Source organism: Accipiter gentilis, chromosome 15 (assembly GCF_929443795.1).
Source record: "Accipiter gentilis chromosome 15, bAccGen1.1, whole genome shotgun sequence".
Classification (NCBI taxonomy): domain Eukaryota; kingdom Metazoa; phylum Chordata; class Aves; order Accipitriformes; family Accipitridae; genus Astur; species Astur gentilis.
The window spans coordinates 13065556-13085918 of NC_064894.1; the positions used below are offsets into that span (position 1 = coordinate 13065556).

At 41.5% G+C, this 20363-nt stretch overlaps 1 protein-coding gene across 9 annotated transcripts in view; it reads right to left on the reverse strand.

Annotated features, from left to right (window-relative positions):
• Positions 1-18007, reverse strand: part of MAP3K7 (mitogen-activated protein kinase kinase kinase 7) — a 49328-nt gene extending 31321 nt beyond the window's left edge. For 7 of the 9 annotated variants that reach the window (XM_049818351.1, XM_049818345.1, XM_049818344.1 and 4 more), the window contains exons 1-6: positions 17815-18007; positions 5555-5665; positions 3839-3904; positions 2307-2352; positions 1495-1633; positions 254-378 (exon numbers count right to left, since the gene is read on the reverse strand). In XM_049818351.1, the coding sequence (XP_049674308.1) occupies positions 254-378; positions 1495-1633; positions 2307-2352; positions 3839-3904; positions 5555-5665; positions 17815-17904 (577 nt within the window). In that variant the 5' untranslated portion in view covers positions 17905-18007. Of the gene's footprint in view, positions 1-253; positions 379-1494; positions 1654-2306; positions 2353-3838; positions 3907-5554; positions 5666-17814 lie in introns of those variants that run through there. The other 2 variants (XM_049818349.1, XM_049818350.1) reach the window with 2 other exon arrangements.
• Positions 18008-20363: the final 2356 nt, after the last annotated feature.

Here is a 20363-nt window from a genome sequence, read left to right on the forward strand (position 1 = left end):
AATACCAACACAACAGAGTCAGTTCTGTGCTGGTTTTGGAAACTCCGCATAATTATTTGGCAATATACAATCATACAGGTATTTAAATAAATGTTAGACTTCTGCCAAGACTCTTTCAGCTGTTACCTCAAACTTTAATACACTGACTGACATAAAGTAAGATTACATGATGCTCTTACTTCCTACACCAAATTTATTCACAGTTGTATCCCTGGAAAGAACACATAATATTGACACTGTAAATTATTGTTACCTTCAAAAACTTCAGGTGCCATCCAAGCAGCACTTCCCTTATTGTTGGTCATGTGTGTTTGAATATCACAAGCTGTACCAAAATCACAGATTTTTAGAACTGTCCCCCCAGCTACCAAGAGCAAACTGTCAAAGAAAAAAAAATAAATTAAAATTGCAGGATGAAATACTCTGGTAATAAACCACTGATTTTTTTTACCCCAACAACTATCATTCTAATACAGTTGAGTATCTAAGGCTTTGCTTCTTAGTGCTTCAGTTTTATAATTTGAGAAATAAGTAAAGTCACTTTTGCCTAATCTGAACATAAGAAATATTTATAAATAATCAAATATATATTATAATTTATTAATATTTCTACATGCTAATTTTAAATAAATATCTTTAGCCATAACAAACTAGTAAGCATATATTGACAAAATTAGTCTTTCAGATGCCAGAGGTTGAAAACAAAGTGCTGTAAAAATTTTACGAAAAGAAGAACGATCAAGACTCCCATTAATGTCAGTCAATGTAGCTATTTATTTAAATGAAAGCACTCGAAGTTACATGTTAACAGCTCTCTAAATCAAGACTGGGGATACAAGAAAGAATTCAAGATTTAAAGTGTGGCTTCACATTATAATTTTATCTGGTAGTAACTGCAGGCTACCACCAAAAGGGGATGATCCTGCTGATCCCCTAATCTGTTTCCACCTAATCTGTGGAGCCAGATCTGAAGTTGTGAAATGAGTCAGATAACAAACTGACTGGGCAGAAAACTATCCATTTTTGTTTCAGTGGAAAGTGATGGGAGATTCTGGCAGGGGTGGTGGAAGAGGAGGATGGCTATGTGGGGAAAGAGCTCTGATGTATCAGATTAAATATGATGTTAAAACTAAGCAACCAACCAACCTCCCACATAATGTTCTCTTACTGAATAGCACAACCCATTGTAGAATTGGAGCATTTTAAATGCCTCTGATTAGAAGCCACATCCCTAACAAAACCCTCTTCCATGACGCAGGGCAGGAGCAGGATGTTTTTCCAGTTAACAGAAAGTAACTGAGTACAGTTAATTTCCTGTACTATGCACCATCATTCTGTAACTGAAGTTTCAAATGCAGAGCTTTCATTTAGAATACAGTGCATCCAATAAAGTTAGTATGAATTAAAGGTATTTCTTTCAAATATAATGAAATTACTACAAATTATCTTAAATTCCAATTTTAAGAAAATATGAAATATGAGCCATAAACCTACTTTGGTGGTTTCAGGTCTCTGTGAATTAGAGCCTTTGGTTTCATACTGTGGAGATATGCCACTCCTTGGGAACACTGTAAACACCAACTCATGGCATGTGCAGCAGTATAATGAGGCAGAGGTTCAGCACCATGCAGCACTGGAAAACAGAGGCACAAACTAAAAAGAACTTTATTGCATATTACAACAGATACAACAGAGTTAACAACATACCAGCCAGAAAGCTCTATGGAATCTAAGTCATTATCAATGCCTCATTACCACAACTGAAAATATCCTTCTGCAGACTGTTAAAAAAATGGAAATGTCAAAATATTTTCCATTTTTTTTAGTATGGCTTTCATAATTTTTGATGTTAAAATTCAATATGAAAGGTGTTGCTTGTTCTCAGCTATCCCTGGTAAAGTATATGTTAAACAAATGCTCAGGGAATTTACAAGGTAAGGAACAATCCTTTCAGATGTTCCACTGGAAAACCTGAAATTACTTCTATAAAGTGTAACAAACTAATATCAAGAAACAAACCAGTGGGCTGAAAAGTGGTTTTTAAAAGCACACTCCTTTCTCCTTAAAATTATTTTAAGAATTTCAAAGAACCACAGAATGGTTGGGGTTGGAAAGGACCTCTGGAGGTCTACCACGCAAGGTCAAGGAGGCCACCTACAGCTGGTTGCCCAGGACTGTGTCCAGGTGGCTTCTGAGTATCTCCAAGGATGGAGATGCATGTACGAAACAACTTTATATTTTAGATCATGTTTGCCCTAACACTAGCACTTCAGCTCCAGAAGACACTATGTTGAAATGATACTCACCATTGTATAGAGAACCTCCTTCAGCATACTCCATAACAAGACACACCTTTGGGGGGGGGAGGGGACAAAAAATAGGGATGTTTTAAACGTAGGGGCGGAAAACAGCTTTTGTAAACTGAAAGGAAAGTTCTTTGAGAGGAACTGCAACGTCTGCGTACCTAAGCTAATGGAAAATTTATCTATGAGGTAAAGAGTCAGTCTGAATGGTACATATTTAAGAAACAGAAATCAGTTTTATACTTAGTTCCCACTGTAAGTTAGGAAACAAGAGAATGACCTCCCTCCCCCCAGTCTTGAAAAGCAAATGCTGTCTTCAAACTGCAATTCATTTGCCTTTTTTTTTTTTTGTGGCTTACAAAAATTTTAAATACCATGTGTCATGGTTTAACCCCAGCCAGCAACTAAGCACCACACAGCCGCTCACTCACTTCCCCCCCCACAGTGGGATGGGGGAGAAAAATCAGGAAAAGAAGTAAAACTCATGGGTTGAGATAAGAACGGTTTAATAGAACAGAAAAGAAGAAACTAATAATGATAACACTAATAAAATGACAACAGTAGTAATAAAAGGATTGGAATGTACAAATGATGCTCAGGGCAATTCCTCACCACCTGCTGACCGACACCCCGCCAGTCCCCAAGTGGCGATTCCCCACTCCCCCTTCCCAGTTCCTAAACTAGATGGGACGTCCCATGGTATGGAATACACCGTTGGCCAGTTTGGGTCAGCTGCCCTGGCTGTGTCCTGTGCCAACTCCTTGTGCCCCTCTAGCTTTCATACTGGCTGGGCATGAGCAGCTGAAAAATCCTTGACTTTAGACTAAACACTACTTAGCAACAACTGAAAACATCAGGGTGTTATCAACATTCTTCTCATACTGAACCCAAGACATAGCACTGTACCAGCTACTAGAAAGACAGTTAACTCTATCCCAGCTGAAACCAGGACACCATGTCAAAAGAATTTCACTAGTACTAAGAAAAAAGGGATGCAGCATTATTTTAACCAATTAAATAGCCCATACTAGAATTAGCTAAGGATACATCTGTCCTGTCACAGTACTTGCTTTTCTGCTTTGAGAATTTGTGGGACTGTTTGCAGCTGTGGCAGAAAGAAAGCAAATCCTGAAAATTGCATACATGAGAATAGGAACTGATTTACAAGCTATGAATCATGTGTTGCTAATGTATTTTCTTTTCATATTGCAGATTTGCAATTAATAGGACTGTAGATATGAATGACTACATATGTAATACACCAGATGCCATTCTGACAAACTGAAGTATAATCGGTGTTAAGAAAGAGCTTTGAGGTTTTCTTGAAAGAATTTATTTCTCATAGCAGGGGAAAGAAAAAACAAAAACCTGAAAATATCAACCAACCTACATATCTGTATACTTCCTTATTATGGCTAAAACATACAATATATATAAAATACACATTTTTGTATATAAAATACTCATTTTGTGCACTGATGCTTACATACGTTAAGCTAGTCACTTTTTGTCATACTGACAAAGCTATAACTTACTGGGTTTAGACAGGCTCCATACAACTTGACAATATTGGGATGGTTTACTCGTGACAGTTGTCGAAGCTGCAATACAAATCACACTTCATTTCAAACCATGGGAAAAAAAAGGCTAATGCTTTATTTTCACATCTATAATTCATAAACCACAATAGCAATTACAATTTTCTGTCTGCATAACCCTAAATGGTGATTTTAGGAATCACAAGACTGATGGCCCTGTTTGCATTTTAACTTATTTAATTAGGTTTGTGTCTAACTGGAACTGTATTTTCAAAGAAATTTTGAGGAAATTAAATTTAAAGAAAGTATTTTTTTCACGGTGTAGTAAAATCACTCAAGTCATAAGCACTGTGCAACTACGACCTCTATAGGTTCGGTGCTCTTCCTAGAGCCTACAATTTTGGAATCTCAATTGTCTGACTACATAAACACTCTGAATCATATTGGCTTTATTCACAATATAGAAGATTACTGTTCTTAAAAAAAAAAAAAGGCAAAACCCCACAACCCTATAAAATAAGCCAGCCAGTTTAATATTAATGTGACATAGTTCCAAGAACCTACCACTGCTTGCACTAACTGGCAATCAGACTATTTTGCACTGAATTTTTCTTTATCAGGAGGTAGTAGAAGGGAAGGAAAAAGGAGGTTTTTTTTTTCCCTTTATACAGACTTCGGGGACAGCTTATGCTGTTCATTGTCTAGGGAGACAATGTTACGTTTTCTGTACACTTCAGAAGTTCTAAAAAAACAGAACGAAGTATTACAACTGATGCTTGCACTGTGTAGGGTTTCCTGAATCCCAGTAATTACTGAAGTACTTCTGGCATTATCTTCTCAGATCTCTTTTGAACACAAAAATGCTAAGAGACTGATCAGATCTACTCAATATTAAACTAGACTCAGATTAATAACATTAAAAACTTTCCATGGTAATGAACAACATGTAAATATGTAAATATTTATACAGAGGGGCTTATTACAAATAGGCTTCCTTTAAATGTTCAGTGTGTCAAATTTTTAGTTCCAAAATTAAGAGATTTATTTTTAGCATATTTTGTATATCTTGAACATCCTAGATTCTTACTGACTAAATACTAAGCAGCATGTCACAAAATATCTCATTTAAATTACATGACTAACTTTTGATTCTAGAAAATGTTATGTATCTTTGGAAGTTTATCAGTTTATCTGAACTACTCAAGATCTTTCCGAAGAAGTAGACACTGAACGGAAAGAGTGATTGCCCTTAAATGAGTTACACAGTAATAATAAATTGATGTCTAAGAAAAAAACCCAAGTTATTAGAACTGCTAAAAAAACTTAAGAAACTGTTTCAAGTATGGACCTGATCCTTTGAAGAACTTATGCTGTAGTCCCTGGAAGTGTTAATCAGCTCTAAGATTTTGGTGGGTATTTCAAGCTGCACCCCAACTCGACACTGGGACAGAATCTAGACACTGGTGTTTCCCCAACTGTGCCCCCTCCTTTCTCCTCCTTGCTTCCAGTTTTTATGGAAAGTGAACTAAAGGAGCTGCAATGTGGTCTGACAGATGTCCTGTTCTGCAAGACAAGGAGTCCAGGCTTATACTGGATACCACAGGCTGCATTTACCTTGTAATACAGACATAGCTTTTAGTACACTAAATGTACCCATGATTTTAAGAAAACAAGCTCTATCAAAACCCATATTTTCCAGCAAACTTACTGTACCTCTACAATGAAGGCTTTTCTTTCAGATTCACTTTCTATTTGTTTAATGGCTACATCTTTAGCTCGCCATTTTGCCTTGCACACCACACCAAAAGCTCCTCTTCCAACAACCTAGAACAAAATACAAAACACTTGAGTTAAAACTTGAACTGGTTTCATTTGCTGCGCAGGACTTCACAAACAGAAAAGAAATTTAACTTAGAAAATTGAAGACATGCAGAATGAAGTTTTGCAGCAGCAATTTAATATTATGCCATCAAAGCATAACTGGTCCTTAGCTAAGCTTCCTCACAGAAGAACTGGAAAACACATATAAAAATATTTCAACATGCAGTAACAGTATTCTAGAAAAGTATGATCTTAATTATTTCAAACAAGATTTGCTCAGAAGAAAATTAGGGGAATGATGGCAAATTTATTTTTATAGATTTGACCAGTGAAATGATATCTATCTGCTGGTATTTGTTAATTCTTGCTAGTAACAGGAATTCAAACTTCTGAAATTTAAATGCATATGCAAACAATTGCACAGGACTATGATGAAGTCAGGATGAGGTGTTCAATGTGCTCAAAGTTACCCTTTCATTTTCTCACAGGTGGCTCAATAGTGTGAGAGTAGCAAATTCTCCTGAAAGTCCTCCAAATAAGCACAGTGTCTGTATAAACTATGCTTTCTGTTTTTGTTGAAGTCTGCTTTCTAGTTTATTTGGAATTAACATTGTCTAAAAATATACAAAACCAGACAAGAGTCATAACTCTTCACTGTAACTTTACAGAAGCAGTAGCAGCAGCTTCTGCATACTGCATTATTCAAGAATCCTCTTACTTTTGGTGTGAAGAAGCCCTACCACCACCATTATTTGGAGTAGTTCTTTGAAACCAAGCATGCAAATGAAAGCAAGATAGAGAGAAGTGTCCTTTTACTATGAGGTCACTTTCAGTTACTGGTGAGTTACAAACTATGGTAAATTGAAATTTCACTTTCTAATTGTGTTCTTCAGGGGAAAAATGGCAACATACAGAAATAACAAAACATGCATATGCAATGTAAAGTTGAAACTAGCGTGTCACCCAAAAGTGACTCTAGCTGCTACAAGAAAGCACAGACAAGCAAGTTGTTACACATATGCCAAAGAGAAAGGTGGAGAGAAGAGGAGGAAGAAATGGAAGGCACACAAAGGCACAGAAGAAGCTAAGGGATAGGAGCTCCTCCAACTCCAAAAAATGCAACGCAGGGCAGATGAGAAGGATGGCGACGAGAGAACAAACAAGGGGCTAGGTAGGGGGGGTCTCAGATTCTGTATTTGGCCCTAGCAGCCTTTCTTCACTGTTGGTTTTAACAGCATTCCGTGCTTGTCTTTCTAGTCCTTGATTTCAAGTAATATCATATGTATCCTGAGGAACAAAGCAGACACTTCTAATGAAATAAACACTTTTTTGGGAGGTGAACGAGAAGAGAAGGGAAAGGAAGGGAAGTAAGGAGAAGGTAGACTAGAAGCATTTACAAATGTGATTATCATAGCAGTTTATTATGGCAGAATTTAATTTTTCTGTCTTCCTCCAATGGGTAATGCACACAAAAGAATATTATTTTGGATGGAAAAACACACTTCCCAAAAAACAGAAAAGGGGATGGGAAGGAATATTTAAAATTAAAATACAGAGATGCATCATAATTAAAGGACCCACAAAATGTTCAAACATAATATTAGATCCACATTATAAACAGCACACCAATTCTTATAGGTTCACTAGTGAATTCACTCCTTAACAGGATGATTTCTTAAGAGAAAAGTGTGATTTGTAGGAGATAGTGAATAACTACACATTCCCAATGCTGAAACAATGCAAACTGCCTGCTGCCTGAATGCTCATCCTTTGAGGAAATAACATTTAATAATTTTACTTTCCTTTTTTCTTTTTTTAGATGCCCCCCCCCCCAGTAATAATCCAGAACATAAATTAAGAGTGCTGATCCAGAGAAGGCAACTTGGTAGCCAGGAATGTACAAGCACCAGACTGTACTTCTTGTCAAGGCTCCATCTCAAAGCAAACTGACTATCATTTATGTAAACCATACTTGGGTTAGGTTCTCGCTACATGATTTCATCATAAATAAATAAATAGTGAAGCTGATTTCCCCTGAGAATGGGGTGGAAAAGGCTGCAGGTGCACAGCTCAAGACCTGCTAAACTTTCATGATGAATATGAGAAAGTCTGGAATCAAGGGCCCGATTTGAAGAGGGGAGAAATATAATTAAAAAATAATCAAAATTTTGCATTAAGAAGATGAGAAAAGGGGAAGTATGCTCAATATTTTTGAAAGGTTACATATGGATATGAGAGACAGCTGCCCAGCAGTGGTGATCATCAGCATTTTCCTCTTCTGGTTTCCTTAATACACACAAAGAAGTATTCTCTTTTACATTACAGCACACACTTACCCTTCCAGGAATTCCTGGTTTCTCACCTTTACCCTCCACAACAGTGGTTCATAGACTGAGTCTACCACAAGGTATCCACAGCAGATCCACAGAACGTGTCCCATTCTGCCCCATGTAAAAAGGGACTTGCTGATTGTCACCTCCTCCCCCAGCTACAGTATAGGGCCTTGACTCTACTCTTGATATAATAACGCACACCAACTATTTTCTGGCAGTCCATGACCGAGATTGGAAACACCAACCTATATGAATGATAGTCAAGCAGCCTATGAAAATAGTACATCTGAACAAATTGGAAACAGTGAATCACCTGAAGACCTGAAAGTCCCAAATAGTCTCCCTTGGTATTTCCTATTCTCTCTCAGACCACGTTTTGAATAAAATCGTCCAATGTCTTGGGGTTGGCAGGACCCCCACCTTCTTCTACTGGCACAACAGAGTTGTCCATTACAACCCCTCTACTCACCTCGCACAGCGCGTAACCAGACCTACAGTTTAAGAAAAATCTCATCGGTCTGTGCGCACGCCATTAAGCCTGCATTTCACAGAAGTGCTGACTTACTGAGCACATGGAAATCACCCACTGTGCAAGCACACGTAACTCAGATAGCAGCCTGCTCACTCCCGAGAAGTACTGATGACAGACAGTTACCGAGAGAAGGATGCCACAGAGCAACTCGGGCAGGACGAACTGCACTGGGAGCAGCAACGCAAGGTCTGCTGCACCCCTACAGCGTGAAGGAACCCAGACTGGTGAAGTAACTGGGAAGAACTCTTCACTTTAGGAAAAGGAAGTGTGCACGTAATGATTTCTCCTAGCTGGATACAGCTGGCCTTATGGCACAAGGCTGAGTGAGACTCCTTTTAGAAGGCTCCTTTTCTCAGTATACCTCTTCTCACACTCTGTCATGGTTTTTGACTATGGCTCTGTCACATTCAATTCAGTAACATGGGAAAAAAAAAAAAATTGCTATTTGAAAACAGCGCATATATGTCAGTTAAAAGATTGGTCTCAGATACATCTGATAAAATTTAATGAAGCAAGTTGAACTTTTTTTTTTTTTTTTCCACTTAGCCCGAATAATTTACAACAGTTTGTGACAGATCAGGCTTACTTTTTTTGGCTAGTCATATCTTTCCTCACTGAAAAGACTTGTGTATGTCCATATGTACAAATATATGTATTGCAGATATAGTTTTAATATTATGATTATGTAATACATACTACATATGCTATATATTAAATATATTTATTTTTCACATGTATATAAAAATAAAATTACATGTATAACAGAAAAAAGAACACCCAAGTATCTCTTGCATTTGATTACACATGGTCAAATTCAGCCCATAAGCCAATACAACTGCATACTGTTCCCCTCAAGATAAATCCATAACTATCTGCAAGTTTAATACCAAGAATTGGTACATGTGTTTCCAGTTCACATACTAGAGAAACTACTAATTTTTTAATTTTGCTGTATTTTATATAACATTTCTATTCAATGAAGAAACTAAGATAAACAAGTGTACCACCCAATGTGATGCTTTACATCGTGCCATGAATGTCACAATACTTGGGCTCTAGATGAAAAGTGGAATAAATTCCATGAATCAGATGCACTTTATGAAGTCCTGATAATGACTGGGGTGGGGGAAATAAAAAAAATAATTAAAAAAAATTTAAAAAAATCAGTGTCAGGCACCAACAGGAAGAGCTTACCAGGTAATCTAAATTACATAAGAGAAGGCTGTGAAAGACCATCCGATATATAAATTTTATGGTTGGTGAAAAGAGTTTGATAAATGTCTATGCAGTCAAGGTTTCATAACAATTTATCAGTGACTTGGTGCCTGCTTAGGCAGAGGGTTGAACTTGAGAAGAGGACACGAATGCACTGAATATTTACCTAGGATACAGGGAAAACAGAGAAGAGCTGATCCTCCATTAAAGCAGCTCAGCCTCTTGGACAGCATACGAAAGGAGCAACCGTCAGAAGCAATGACGGATCTGATACAAATTTGAAGTTTACCATATGTGAAAGCCCAGTATGTCTTTCCTACTTAATCTGGAAAAAATATCTTACTCATCATAAAAACATCCTTTACAATCGACAGAATGAAGCTTGTGGTGGATTCCACTTACACTTCATTTTCTTCCTTCAAGATTTCACTGAACTTATACTTTAAAGGAGTAGGTATTAGAATTTGTCAGAACAGTTTAAATACTATGTAGTTTCCTTCAATACCGTGTGCTGGAACTAAGTAACTTAATAGCACAGGAGGGAGGCGCTGCCTGAACTTTAGTTTCTTCACGCTCATTCCTTCTTGTCCCCTGCTGTTGGTGCCACACCATATGTTTGGGCAGTAGTGCATATTCTGAATTATATGAAGCACAGTTAATGGAATTATTGACACAACAAATCAATAAACAGAAGTTGATCTGTAGCACTGTGTATGTTTGGAAAACGATCTAAAAATAAACACATTCTTTTGGTAAAAGACTTTATCTCTCTAAATATCTTCTAGGAGAAAAAAGGAAAATATAGGGCATGACACGTTTAGAAATAGAACACCAGTGCTTCTACTTTTCCACATAATAGAATTAAGTTTGTTAAGAACCACTCGGTTAGTACATGACACCGACACAGTTTAAACTGGTAGAAATGCTTAAAGAGCTTTAAAGATTGAAAAGTATATACAAATTTATTCCTCTCCCTATGAAATTCATACCAGTAAAAAGCTATGTTTTACTGTGCGACAAAGCGACATGGTGAAAGAGTGTACCGTTTGCATGTTTTCCAGATAATGTATTTGGAGTCTTATTTAAAGAATATGAACCACGCAAGCTCCCTGGAACAAACATTACCTCTGCGTACAAATAGAATCAAATGCTGTACATAAACAAAGATACATGATACTGACTTGTAAGTATGTAGACTATACTGACTGGTAAGTATGTAGACTAGAAATCATGCAGGAAATAGAGATTGCAGATATGTTAAGCTCTCAAGGATGTATTTCACCCTAAGGGATGTGACCAATAACCCCCCCTGCCCAAGTAAAACAAGAAAAATGCATCTCTGTTTATTCAGATGCACCCTATTCCCCTGTCAAATGTCAAAACTTTGGAAGAATTAATTTCAACTTTGTGTTAACTGCACAGGTTTTCTATTCACTCAAAAATATAAAGAAACAAAGTTTTCATCTCTGTCCATGAAGTTTCCATGTTAGTTAGCTCTGCATGCTGGATACCTAATGCTTTTCTTTCTAAAAAAACCTTGCTGGATATGTAAGAGAGCAATAAAATATAATAGCTCCCTGGTTAGCAAATGTAGTATTCTTTGGAGAATTGTCTTCATAATTTGCAGTATCTACATGACATTTTTGTTTACGATTTTGGGAAGACAAGCAGTTAAAAAACCCAACACAACACCAACAAAATCTGTGCTTCCAAACAAACAGCAGTCTCTAAATTGTCTTTAATATCTATGTCCCTTTGGTTACTGGTATATTTGCAAATGAAAGGTTTATGCAAACTGAACTTTTGGATCTCTCAAGCTTCAGACACAATGCAAGACGGAAGGGGAAGAAAAAAAAGATGTTCTACAATGCTTTGTAAAAACAGAAACACATTTTAAAATTTAGTTGCTTCTACTTTCTATCTACCACAGTTCCAGCAGTACCAACAAAGCATACTAATGCTTTTAGACACTTTCACACATCTGCCCATATGACACATAGAAAGCATACAGATTAAAAAAAAAAAAAAAGTGCCAAAAGCAGCCATGAACAACAGTTTACAGCCCCTAAAAATATATGCCTACATTTTCTATCATTCATTCAACCAGCCTCAAATTCCAACTTTGGTTCCTCTGTGTGTGCTATGCTTTATTAAGCAGGTTGAAGCGAATCGGCCCCGTGCCACAAATAACTGTGGCCAATACCCTGGCAGTACTTTTAGGAAGGAGTTCAGATCTGCCAATTCTTACAGCTATGTTCTTTGACTGGTTAAGTTTATTTGTACAAGTGCTCAACCCAATTCTAAATGTTGCTTTCACTTTCTGGGATTCACACAGCAATGAAAAAACCCAAACCCCCAAATCACTCCCCCCTTCCTAGCCCCCACCCCCCAAAACTCCCCATAAGCAATCCCACTAATTTTAAGTGAACTAAGTAACTTAGTTTAGATTTAGTTTCCAAGTTTCAACTTTAAAGTTATGCAAAACATTGTAAGAAAAAGATATTTCTTAATGAAAAAGATCAGTTATTAAAAATCAACTTACATTCTTAATAAATACACATAACATCTGCTTGCCACAAACTAATATAGTTGGTTCATATTTAGGGCATCATCTGTTAGAGCTGAACAACACTGTACAGTTATTATTTAGTGACACGGCTCTCTGAATTTAGTTCCGTTTTAAGATATCATTCTCTTTTCAACTTTTTCAGAACATGTTTATGGAGAATCAAAGTACCATCACATATGTTCCTAAAATTATGGGTGTTTCCAGAAATTCTTCCTTTGCTCTGAACACGCAACCAACCCTCTTTGCATTTTGATAGCTCAGTCATTCTAAGAAATGTGTGCATCTCAAGCAAAGATAACAGCTAATCAGGTTATACTTTAATTCCAGCTTTTTACATGCTGATAGCCTTTTACGCATCTGTCTCAAGAACTGAACTCATTTTAATTACCAATAATTTAAACACATTAACAAAACACTTGTCTGATGTTCTAGTATGAATCAGTTTGTCCTGTTCCAGCACCCCAGACAGGAGATTCTAGTTTCATACGCAAAATGCTGTGAAATGAGGCACTTGGGGTAAAGTGCTCCAACTTGAGTTGGGCTTGCTGGGCTGGCACAGTCTAAAATTACTGGTCTTTGAAAAACAAATAATCATTCTGCAGTCAGTAAAATACTGCTAGAATCCACTGGGTGGGATAAATAAGGGACACGTGAAGCTTTTTCTGCTGTTTTCAGTTTTTGCTTTGGGACAGGCCTTCCTCCCGCCCCCAATTCCTGATAGCAGTTACACTGTCAGTTGTGACCTTAGCTGCTGCATTAGACACGGAACTTTATTAGTATCTCAAACGTGCGTCTTGCTTTCATCGCTGGAATAGAACAACCTGTGAGGTTTCTTTCCCATGCATTCTTTAGGAGAGTAAAATAGAAGTTTATTTTACAGGATGCAAATTGATTCATTAAATAAATCTGCATGTGTAGAAATAAGTGTAAAGTCTTACATTAACAGTTTAACTAGCTTATTAGCCACCTCCTAACATTTACAGCACCCTAAATTTCATCCACATGAAATTGGTGTTGTGTAACTTCCACCATAAACTCACACTCCAGCTGACACTTCAGCTATTTTCTTATGTAGATGAATGAAGAGAATCTTCCACTGGTATCACTAAACAAAATTTAAATGGTGATTTGAATTATATCAGAAATGTATTTAGAGTAAAATCACAGAAAATTCTGGTGTACGTTTTCAGCATGTACTAATTTTTTTTGCCTTTGCTTCTGGATGCCCAGCTTTGCACCTTGAAGGCTTACTTTCTGAAAAAGGCTGAGAAACTGTAGATGCGACTGACTTCAAAGAGATTCCTAACTACCACCCTTGGCTCTTGAGAACCAAACTTTTCATACTCATGTCAGATATCCAAGAATATTGTTCACATCTCAGATCACACCTGTGGTTGTCATCTAAACTTCTTCCAATTTTGCAGATTGGTGTTCTACAATCGGACAGAATCCCCCAGGAGATAAAAACAATGGAGGTAGTAACAACTCCATGTTCAGCAGGAGCTCATGCAAATCCGCTTTACCTTGTAGTGTAAGGGACATAATCAGTCACTGCATCTCATTAACTTTTAAAAAGTTAACTACTATAAAGGGGAGCAGAACTCAGTTGTCTTGCTGTATCCCTCATTCTCTCGTCTCTGAGCTACTCTGCTCCATAACTGCAAGGAACACATGCAGTTCTCAGCACGCTTCTCAGACAGTAAATGACATTATTCAACTCTTTCAAAAACGTCTAAGGTAGGTGAACATGCCATAAATTGCATCTCCTTAGCTGCTGGCACCTTAAGTAGGTTTTTTAAAATAAATATTTAGAAAGCTTACCTGTTCATCTTAAAGAAAACATTACCCTAAATCCTGTTAGAATTAACTGCTGTTGCCCAAATAGACTGCTGAAAATAAACTTCAGTGGATACTACAGTATACCAGCAGACCGTTAAACAACAGTTTCCAACTAATTTACACTTTCAGACTGTTTGACAGTAACTTGCAACCATGCAAATACAGCACAGGTTTTCAGCCTGGCTACATCAGACAGTGACTGGGCAGGGCCACAGCATACATGACCAGACACGCATCCTTTGGCTGTGCGATCCAAGGCATACACACATCATGTGATGAAGAGGTCTGCGTTTTGGTCATGTATGGGACTGTTATCAAGTTACATGATGGAGGAAGGGCTGTGGGATTTTCAGGAAAGAGTGGCAGGGAGCAGATTGCCAGAACAATTCAAAACCAAGGTCTGTTGATTGCTTAGATGTGAAAGCACCTCTGGGAAGAAGAGACAGCAGTATTTCGGCTAGATTTAAACATGAGATTTTAAAATAGGGCTATTAGGCTATTGTTGACTTGATTTCAGTTACATTAAGTTTTCAGATAAATTCTGTAGTTTTATTTATTCAGTTTCTAATGATTTGTCCATCTACTACCTGAAAACTTAAGAGGGGACATTATCACAGCCCAAAATTTGCATGGTAAAGTAGGGAACATTTCTGTTGAACCCAAGTTTTAAGTTTTTTTCCCCATCTAGTTTTGCAGATACTCCCACTGTGTTACATCAATTTTGATTTGACTCCAACTCATTCATAATAATTATCTCTATATTTTACTTCAATCTAAGCACTTTAAATAATGAAAAGGCAGTTTGAAGTTGGAGACACGTTTGACATGTTGGTGGGAAGTAACACTACAGTACAGTTAGTCATGTGTGTGGTAGCTAAAACAAAATATGGTATATTCTTGGTATTATCCAGTAGAGTTCAGCCAAACCTAAACGAAAGCACACTTATAGATCTCACATTTATTAGCAAGGACTCAGGGCCTGCAAGTATTCCAGAACTTCAATATCTATTAATAAACCAGTGGCAGAGTGGGACTGCTATCTGCTGACAAGACAGCCTTGATAATACAACAGCAAAGCTATGATTATACAAGCATTCATTTGAGTTCCCAGTGTAGATCTGTTGACACTCCATTTTGAAACATGTGAAGTTTGCCAAGCATATTAAGATCTGACCATTTTGAGTCCTTACAGCCATTTGAAAATTCTTGAAAACTTCTGAGCCTGAAGCGAGAGCACAGAAAATCCTCAGTAACAATGTATGTTTTGTTATGACTGCAAAGTTTACTATTTGTGCTGAAACTGCATCCTGAGTAAGAGGTCAATACCCACAGTTGAGAAAAGCAACATCTAAGTATGGTCTCTAATTCACCTGTATTATCGTAAAGTAGATCTTATTTCTTCCTCTGTGCAATGGCATTTAGACCGTGTTCAGCACTACGGTATCCCCACTGCCTGTAAGAATTTCTGGTAGGACAGGTACACTGAGCGTAACTCAAAATGCTACACCAGCCGTCATCTTCATCAGATTTTCTCACAGAGAGGTGACTTTAGGAGAGCTCGCCCTGTTTACATCACATGAGTTTTGTCATCTCCAACAGAGATACTACTTTGTGGATAATGCAACAACTACATTAAATAAAGCACAAATTACTGCTTAGGCATCGTCTCTACATACACTTTTCTGCATGTAGTCCTGTCTCTGCGGGTGCTAGGCAGGTACGTACAAGCTCTGAACACTAACCCTTAGAATGATAAATTCTAGTTACACCAATTATACACTATGCAGCTCCACATTTCCTACATGTAAAATAGCGATATAATCCTTGCTAACAGCCTTCCCCAGGGTGTCGTGAAGATTAAAGATTTGTATAGCATTTTATTAATTCAAAGTGCTATGTGTAACATATGAGATGTGCTACTCACTTCTAGGAGCCATCACAGGACGCCTTTTTATGATGGATAAATTCCTATCAACTTTATTTTCTTCTTTGGGCAAGAAAAGCCATTTCTCCCAAAGCAGACGATTTGATTCCTGTCCATTAGTAAGTGTTGCAAAAACATCAGTATATTATCAAATGCGAAAATACTTTCAGTTCCCAAACACCGTAAAATTTTCTCACTTCAGAACGTTAAATGCATAAAGGAAAGAGGAACTATTAGACTTACAGAGTCAAAAATCTTCATGATTGCCACGTTCAGAGAAAGGGGAAAAGGGAATCTTTTGGAAGATGCCATCTTCTGAGAATTTCCAGTGTCTGCTATGGTGAAAGCCAAAGTTACCACAACACTACCTGAATACAGCAGAAAGTGCCCTGGTGTTCTAAGAAAACACTGCAGGTTTTATGTTCTGTGAACTCTCCCAGGCCATGTGAGCCCACCATAATAATTACGAACAAACCAGTAGCTAGCAAACCACTTTAAAAACGTGAGACACTGGTTGTCATATCTATAAAAGCTACTACACAAAACTAAATTCACTTCCGCATAAACTTTTTAAGAAAAGGAGGGTAATTATTACTGAAAGAGAAAGACGTTAATCTATGAATAAAAGCACAAGGACTGTTTTCAACAGTCTTGGGTGTCTGCTAGGTCCAAGCTGGCCCCATCAAATTCAGCACAGATCTGCATGAAGCAACTTCAGTCCTGTAGAGACGTTAGCAGGGGAGGAAGAAAAAAAAAAAAAAAATCTAACAGTGGCAATATTTTTGTGCGATTCTAAGAGTTAAACAACACTGTGGTATATACATACTACTGAGCTCCTTAATAAAGCACGTTAGCTATCCTAGATCACACCCATCCTACTTTTACAGGAAATCCAGACAGACGAAAGGTACATATGAAATTCTGTACCTTATCCATCGCATTCCAGCCTCAAAGAACTTAAGTAACATCATTTCACTATATAACTTTCTACAGAAGAAGGGGAAATACTTGCTTCCAGCTACGTTACACCACAACCGAATGTCAGTTCCTGGGTAACACGCACAGGTCAGAAGTGAAACGTTACAGATCCACGAGTGCAACATCCCTAGCCCACGTTAAGACAAAAGAGTGAAGAGAGATCTGTACGTCCTTACTGCTAACAGAGCTGTAAATTTAGCAAATAATTAACACCGGTACGATGATTATATATACGGCAGTTCGGTTCGGTGGCAGGTGGAGCAAGTGGCGGCGGCATACAGAAGCAGAGATCCGAAAGGAACATCAGAATTAACAGTTGCCCCTTGTGACAGCGTTTGACAACGGCGTTTGCCGCCCGTACTAAAGCTGGGTGGCAAAATGGGCGGCGAAACTTGCGAGTCCTGAGCAAATCTACCCCGCTTAAGTACCCCCCCCCCCCTCCTCCCCAGCACAGCACCAGGGTTGGCAGAAGTAAGCTGGCACCTCCGCTCCCAGCCACACCGCCTTTGTCCTCCGGTGCCAGCCGCTGCAGCATCCAGCGGAGAAGCCAACAGCCCCCGGCGCAGGTACACTGCGGTGTGGGGGGGTGTCCCGGCTGACCCAGGGAGCCCCCGCGGCCCCTTCCGCCTGCGGCGGGACGGCAACCCCGGCGGCCCGCGGGGGCCAGCCCGGTTCTCTCCCGGCCCGCCGGCAGGCCGCGCCCGGGGAGCGGGGACGCGTGTGTGTGGGGAGAGGCCAGCCGGCGGCGGGGCCCGCACTCACCTCTTCCACCTCGATCTCTTTGTAGTCGATTTCTTCGAAGTTGAGGACCGGGGGGGTTTCAATCATTTCAGCGGAGGCGGCAGCGGACATGCCTCCTCTTTCGCCTGGGGGAGGAGAGGCCAGGGCAGGCCGGGGGCGGGCGGCCCGGCGCCGGGCGGCCGAGGGCCTGGGCCGGGGCTACGCGGGGCGCGGCGGCGGCTCCCGCCCTCCGCGCGGGCGCGGGTCGGCGAGGGCCTGGCCGAGGCGCCGCCTGGGCCGCCGCGCGGGGCGAGGACGCATCCGCGGCGGCCGCGGGCCTCAGCGGCGGCGGGCGGCGGCCCCGCCGGCGAAGGCGGCGGCGGCGGCGCCGCTCCGCATCCCGCGCCCTCCCGCACCCCCGCGGAGCGCCGCGCCGCCCGCCCTAGGCCCGCGGCCTCTGCCGAGCCCGGGAGCCGCCTCGGCCGCGCGTCCCCGGCGGAGAGGAGGGGGCGCCCCCGGGGCCGAAGCTGGCCGCCTCCGCCAGCCCCGGCGGCGGCGGCGGCGGGGTCGGGGGGGGGCCGCGGCGGGGTCGGGGGAGCCGCTCAGAGCCGCGCCGCGGCCGCCGGCGCTGACATCAGAGCCGCTTCCTGCTGCCCCGGCCGGGGAGGCGGGCGAGAGGCAGCGCCGAGGGAGGGGGCGGGAAGGGGAAACGCGCCGGCAGCGGCTGCTGCTCGGGCGGCCGCGGCGGGGCCACGGCCTGGCGGTGAGGCGGCGGCCCCGCCCCCGCCCCGCCCCGCCCCGCCGCCCGCCTCCGCCAGGGGGAGCCGCCGCGGCGCCGGCGCCGGCCCCGCTTCCTCTTCCTGCCGCCTACGGCCGGCGCCGCCGGCAGCCGGGGCGGGTAGCGCCGGCGTCGCCGTCTCGGCGGCGGGTCTCGGCCGCGGCTGGAGGGGACAGGGGCGGGCGGGCGGGCGGACCTCTCCGGGCTGCGGGCAGCTGCCAGGCCCGGCGCGCCCCGCCCCGGGGCGCCGCTGCTCCGGCGGGGGCAGAGGCCGAGGCCGAGGCCTAGGCCCGGCCCGGGCCCGGGCCTGCCGCGCGTTACCGCCGTGCGGGTGCGGGGCAGCGCGCCTCGAGTGCCGGATTTTTATACCCTTTCCGAACACGTGTAGTTTTTCCCCAGGGGAAGAGGTGTGCGTATGGGGGACGTGCGTCCCGGGATGTCGTTCTCTGAAGGCAGAAGCGCAGCGTTGGCTGGGCTGTGCTCTCGGGCGGAGGTGGGGGGGGGGGGAGCGTGTGTGTAGGAGGATGGCTGGGGAGCAGGGGGTAATTAAGCGAGTGATGTAAACACATAGCGATAAGGGGACTCGGGAGTGAACGTATACCTTAACCGCTCCCTCTCCAGTCCCAAGCTAATGGGAATCTCGTCCCGCTCTTCCAACAGCGAGCGCCTGCTTCTGCTTTTGGCTGGAGCCGCGCATCAGTGTTTCGGTGGTAAATCTCCCAGGCTGAGGCTTCAGGGTGACGCACAGTGTGGAATCGGTGCTGGGATGAGTGGATGTAGCTGCTGTGTTTCACTGAAACAGCTGTGCTTCGTTTTGATATGTTTAGCCTCAGGGCTATATAGAAAAAGTTATGTTATTGTACAATACTATTAATAGTATGTCATTTTAGTGATCTGGTAAGCTTTCCTACATCTTCCTCTGCTAAAATGCTAGTGAATGTCTGTCCCTCACAGTGAAGTCTCGTAAATGGGAGATAGAGCTGGTTTACAGAGCTAGCCTGAGAAAGCCGCTTAAGCAATTAACTAGGAGAGAGAGGATCAAGGATGAATATGGGCAGTGACCTACTGTCACGATGGCTCAGCTGTTGTTAGAAAAACTAAAGCGAAAGTGCCTCTGTCAGAGCTACTGCGCCTTGTGACAGGCTGTCACTTTGGGCTGTTTGCTCCCCTCTTGCCCTTTTCTGTCAGCTTTAGTAATTTGTCCAGGATTTCGAGATGTCTAGCAATCCAGAAATCCCAGACAAGCGGACGTAGTGCATGTACGGGCAGACTGTGTTGCATGCAAGTTGAAACTAGCCTCCTGAACAGGTTGGGTTGGTGCGATTACATCGTGCAAGCCATCTGTGTGCACGTGAGGAGCAGACTCGTACCCTCAATGGGTTGAGTTCCTGTTGCTTTTTGATTTTCTGATGTGGCTTGGTCTAGAAGGATCTAAAGAGGCTTTTGCTAGACACGGGAGGGTTCCAGGTACCACAAAATCTGACTGATATCTTCTTCATCCAGCAATGGGATTATTCAGAGCCCCTAGTTTTTCAGGTTGTACACAGGTTTGGAAGTTCATATTGACCCTGGTGCTCTCCAGAGACCTAGTCTCCGGATGATTCAGATCTAGCACCGGCATATATCCAGAGGTGCATTAAAGTTTTGTTTTAATGAAAGCCGCCATTAGTACACATCTTGATCATACTGTGACATGGAGTCACAAAGTATCATGTTTGTACCTGGACCTGACAACATCTTAAAGGAAAGTGTATCACTTTTGTATAAGCAGCTGCTACTGTCTCAGCTGCTGAGTGTGCAATCTATTGGTTTT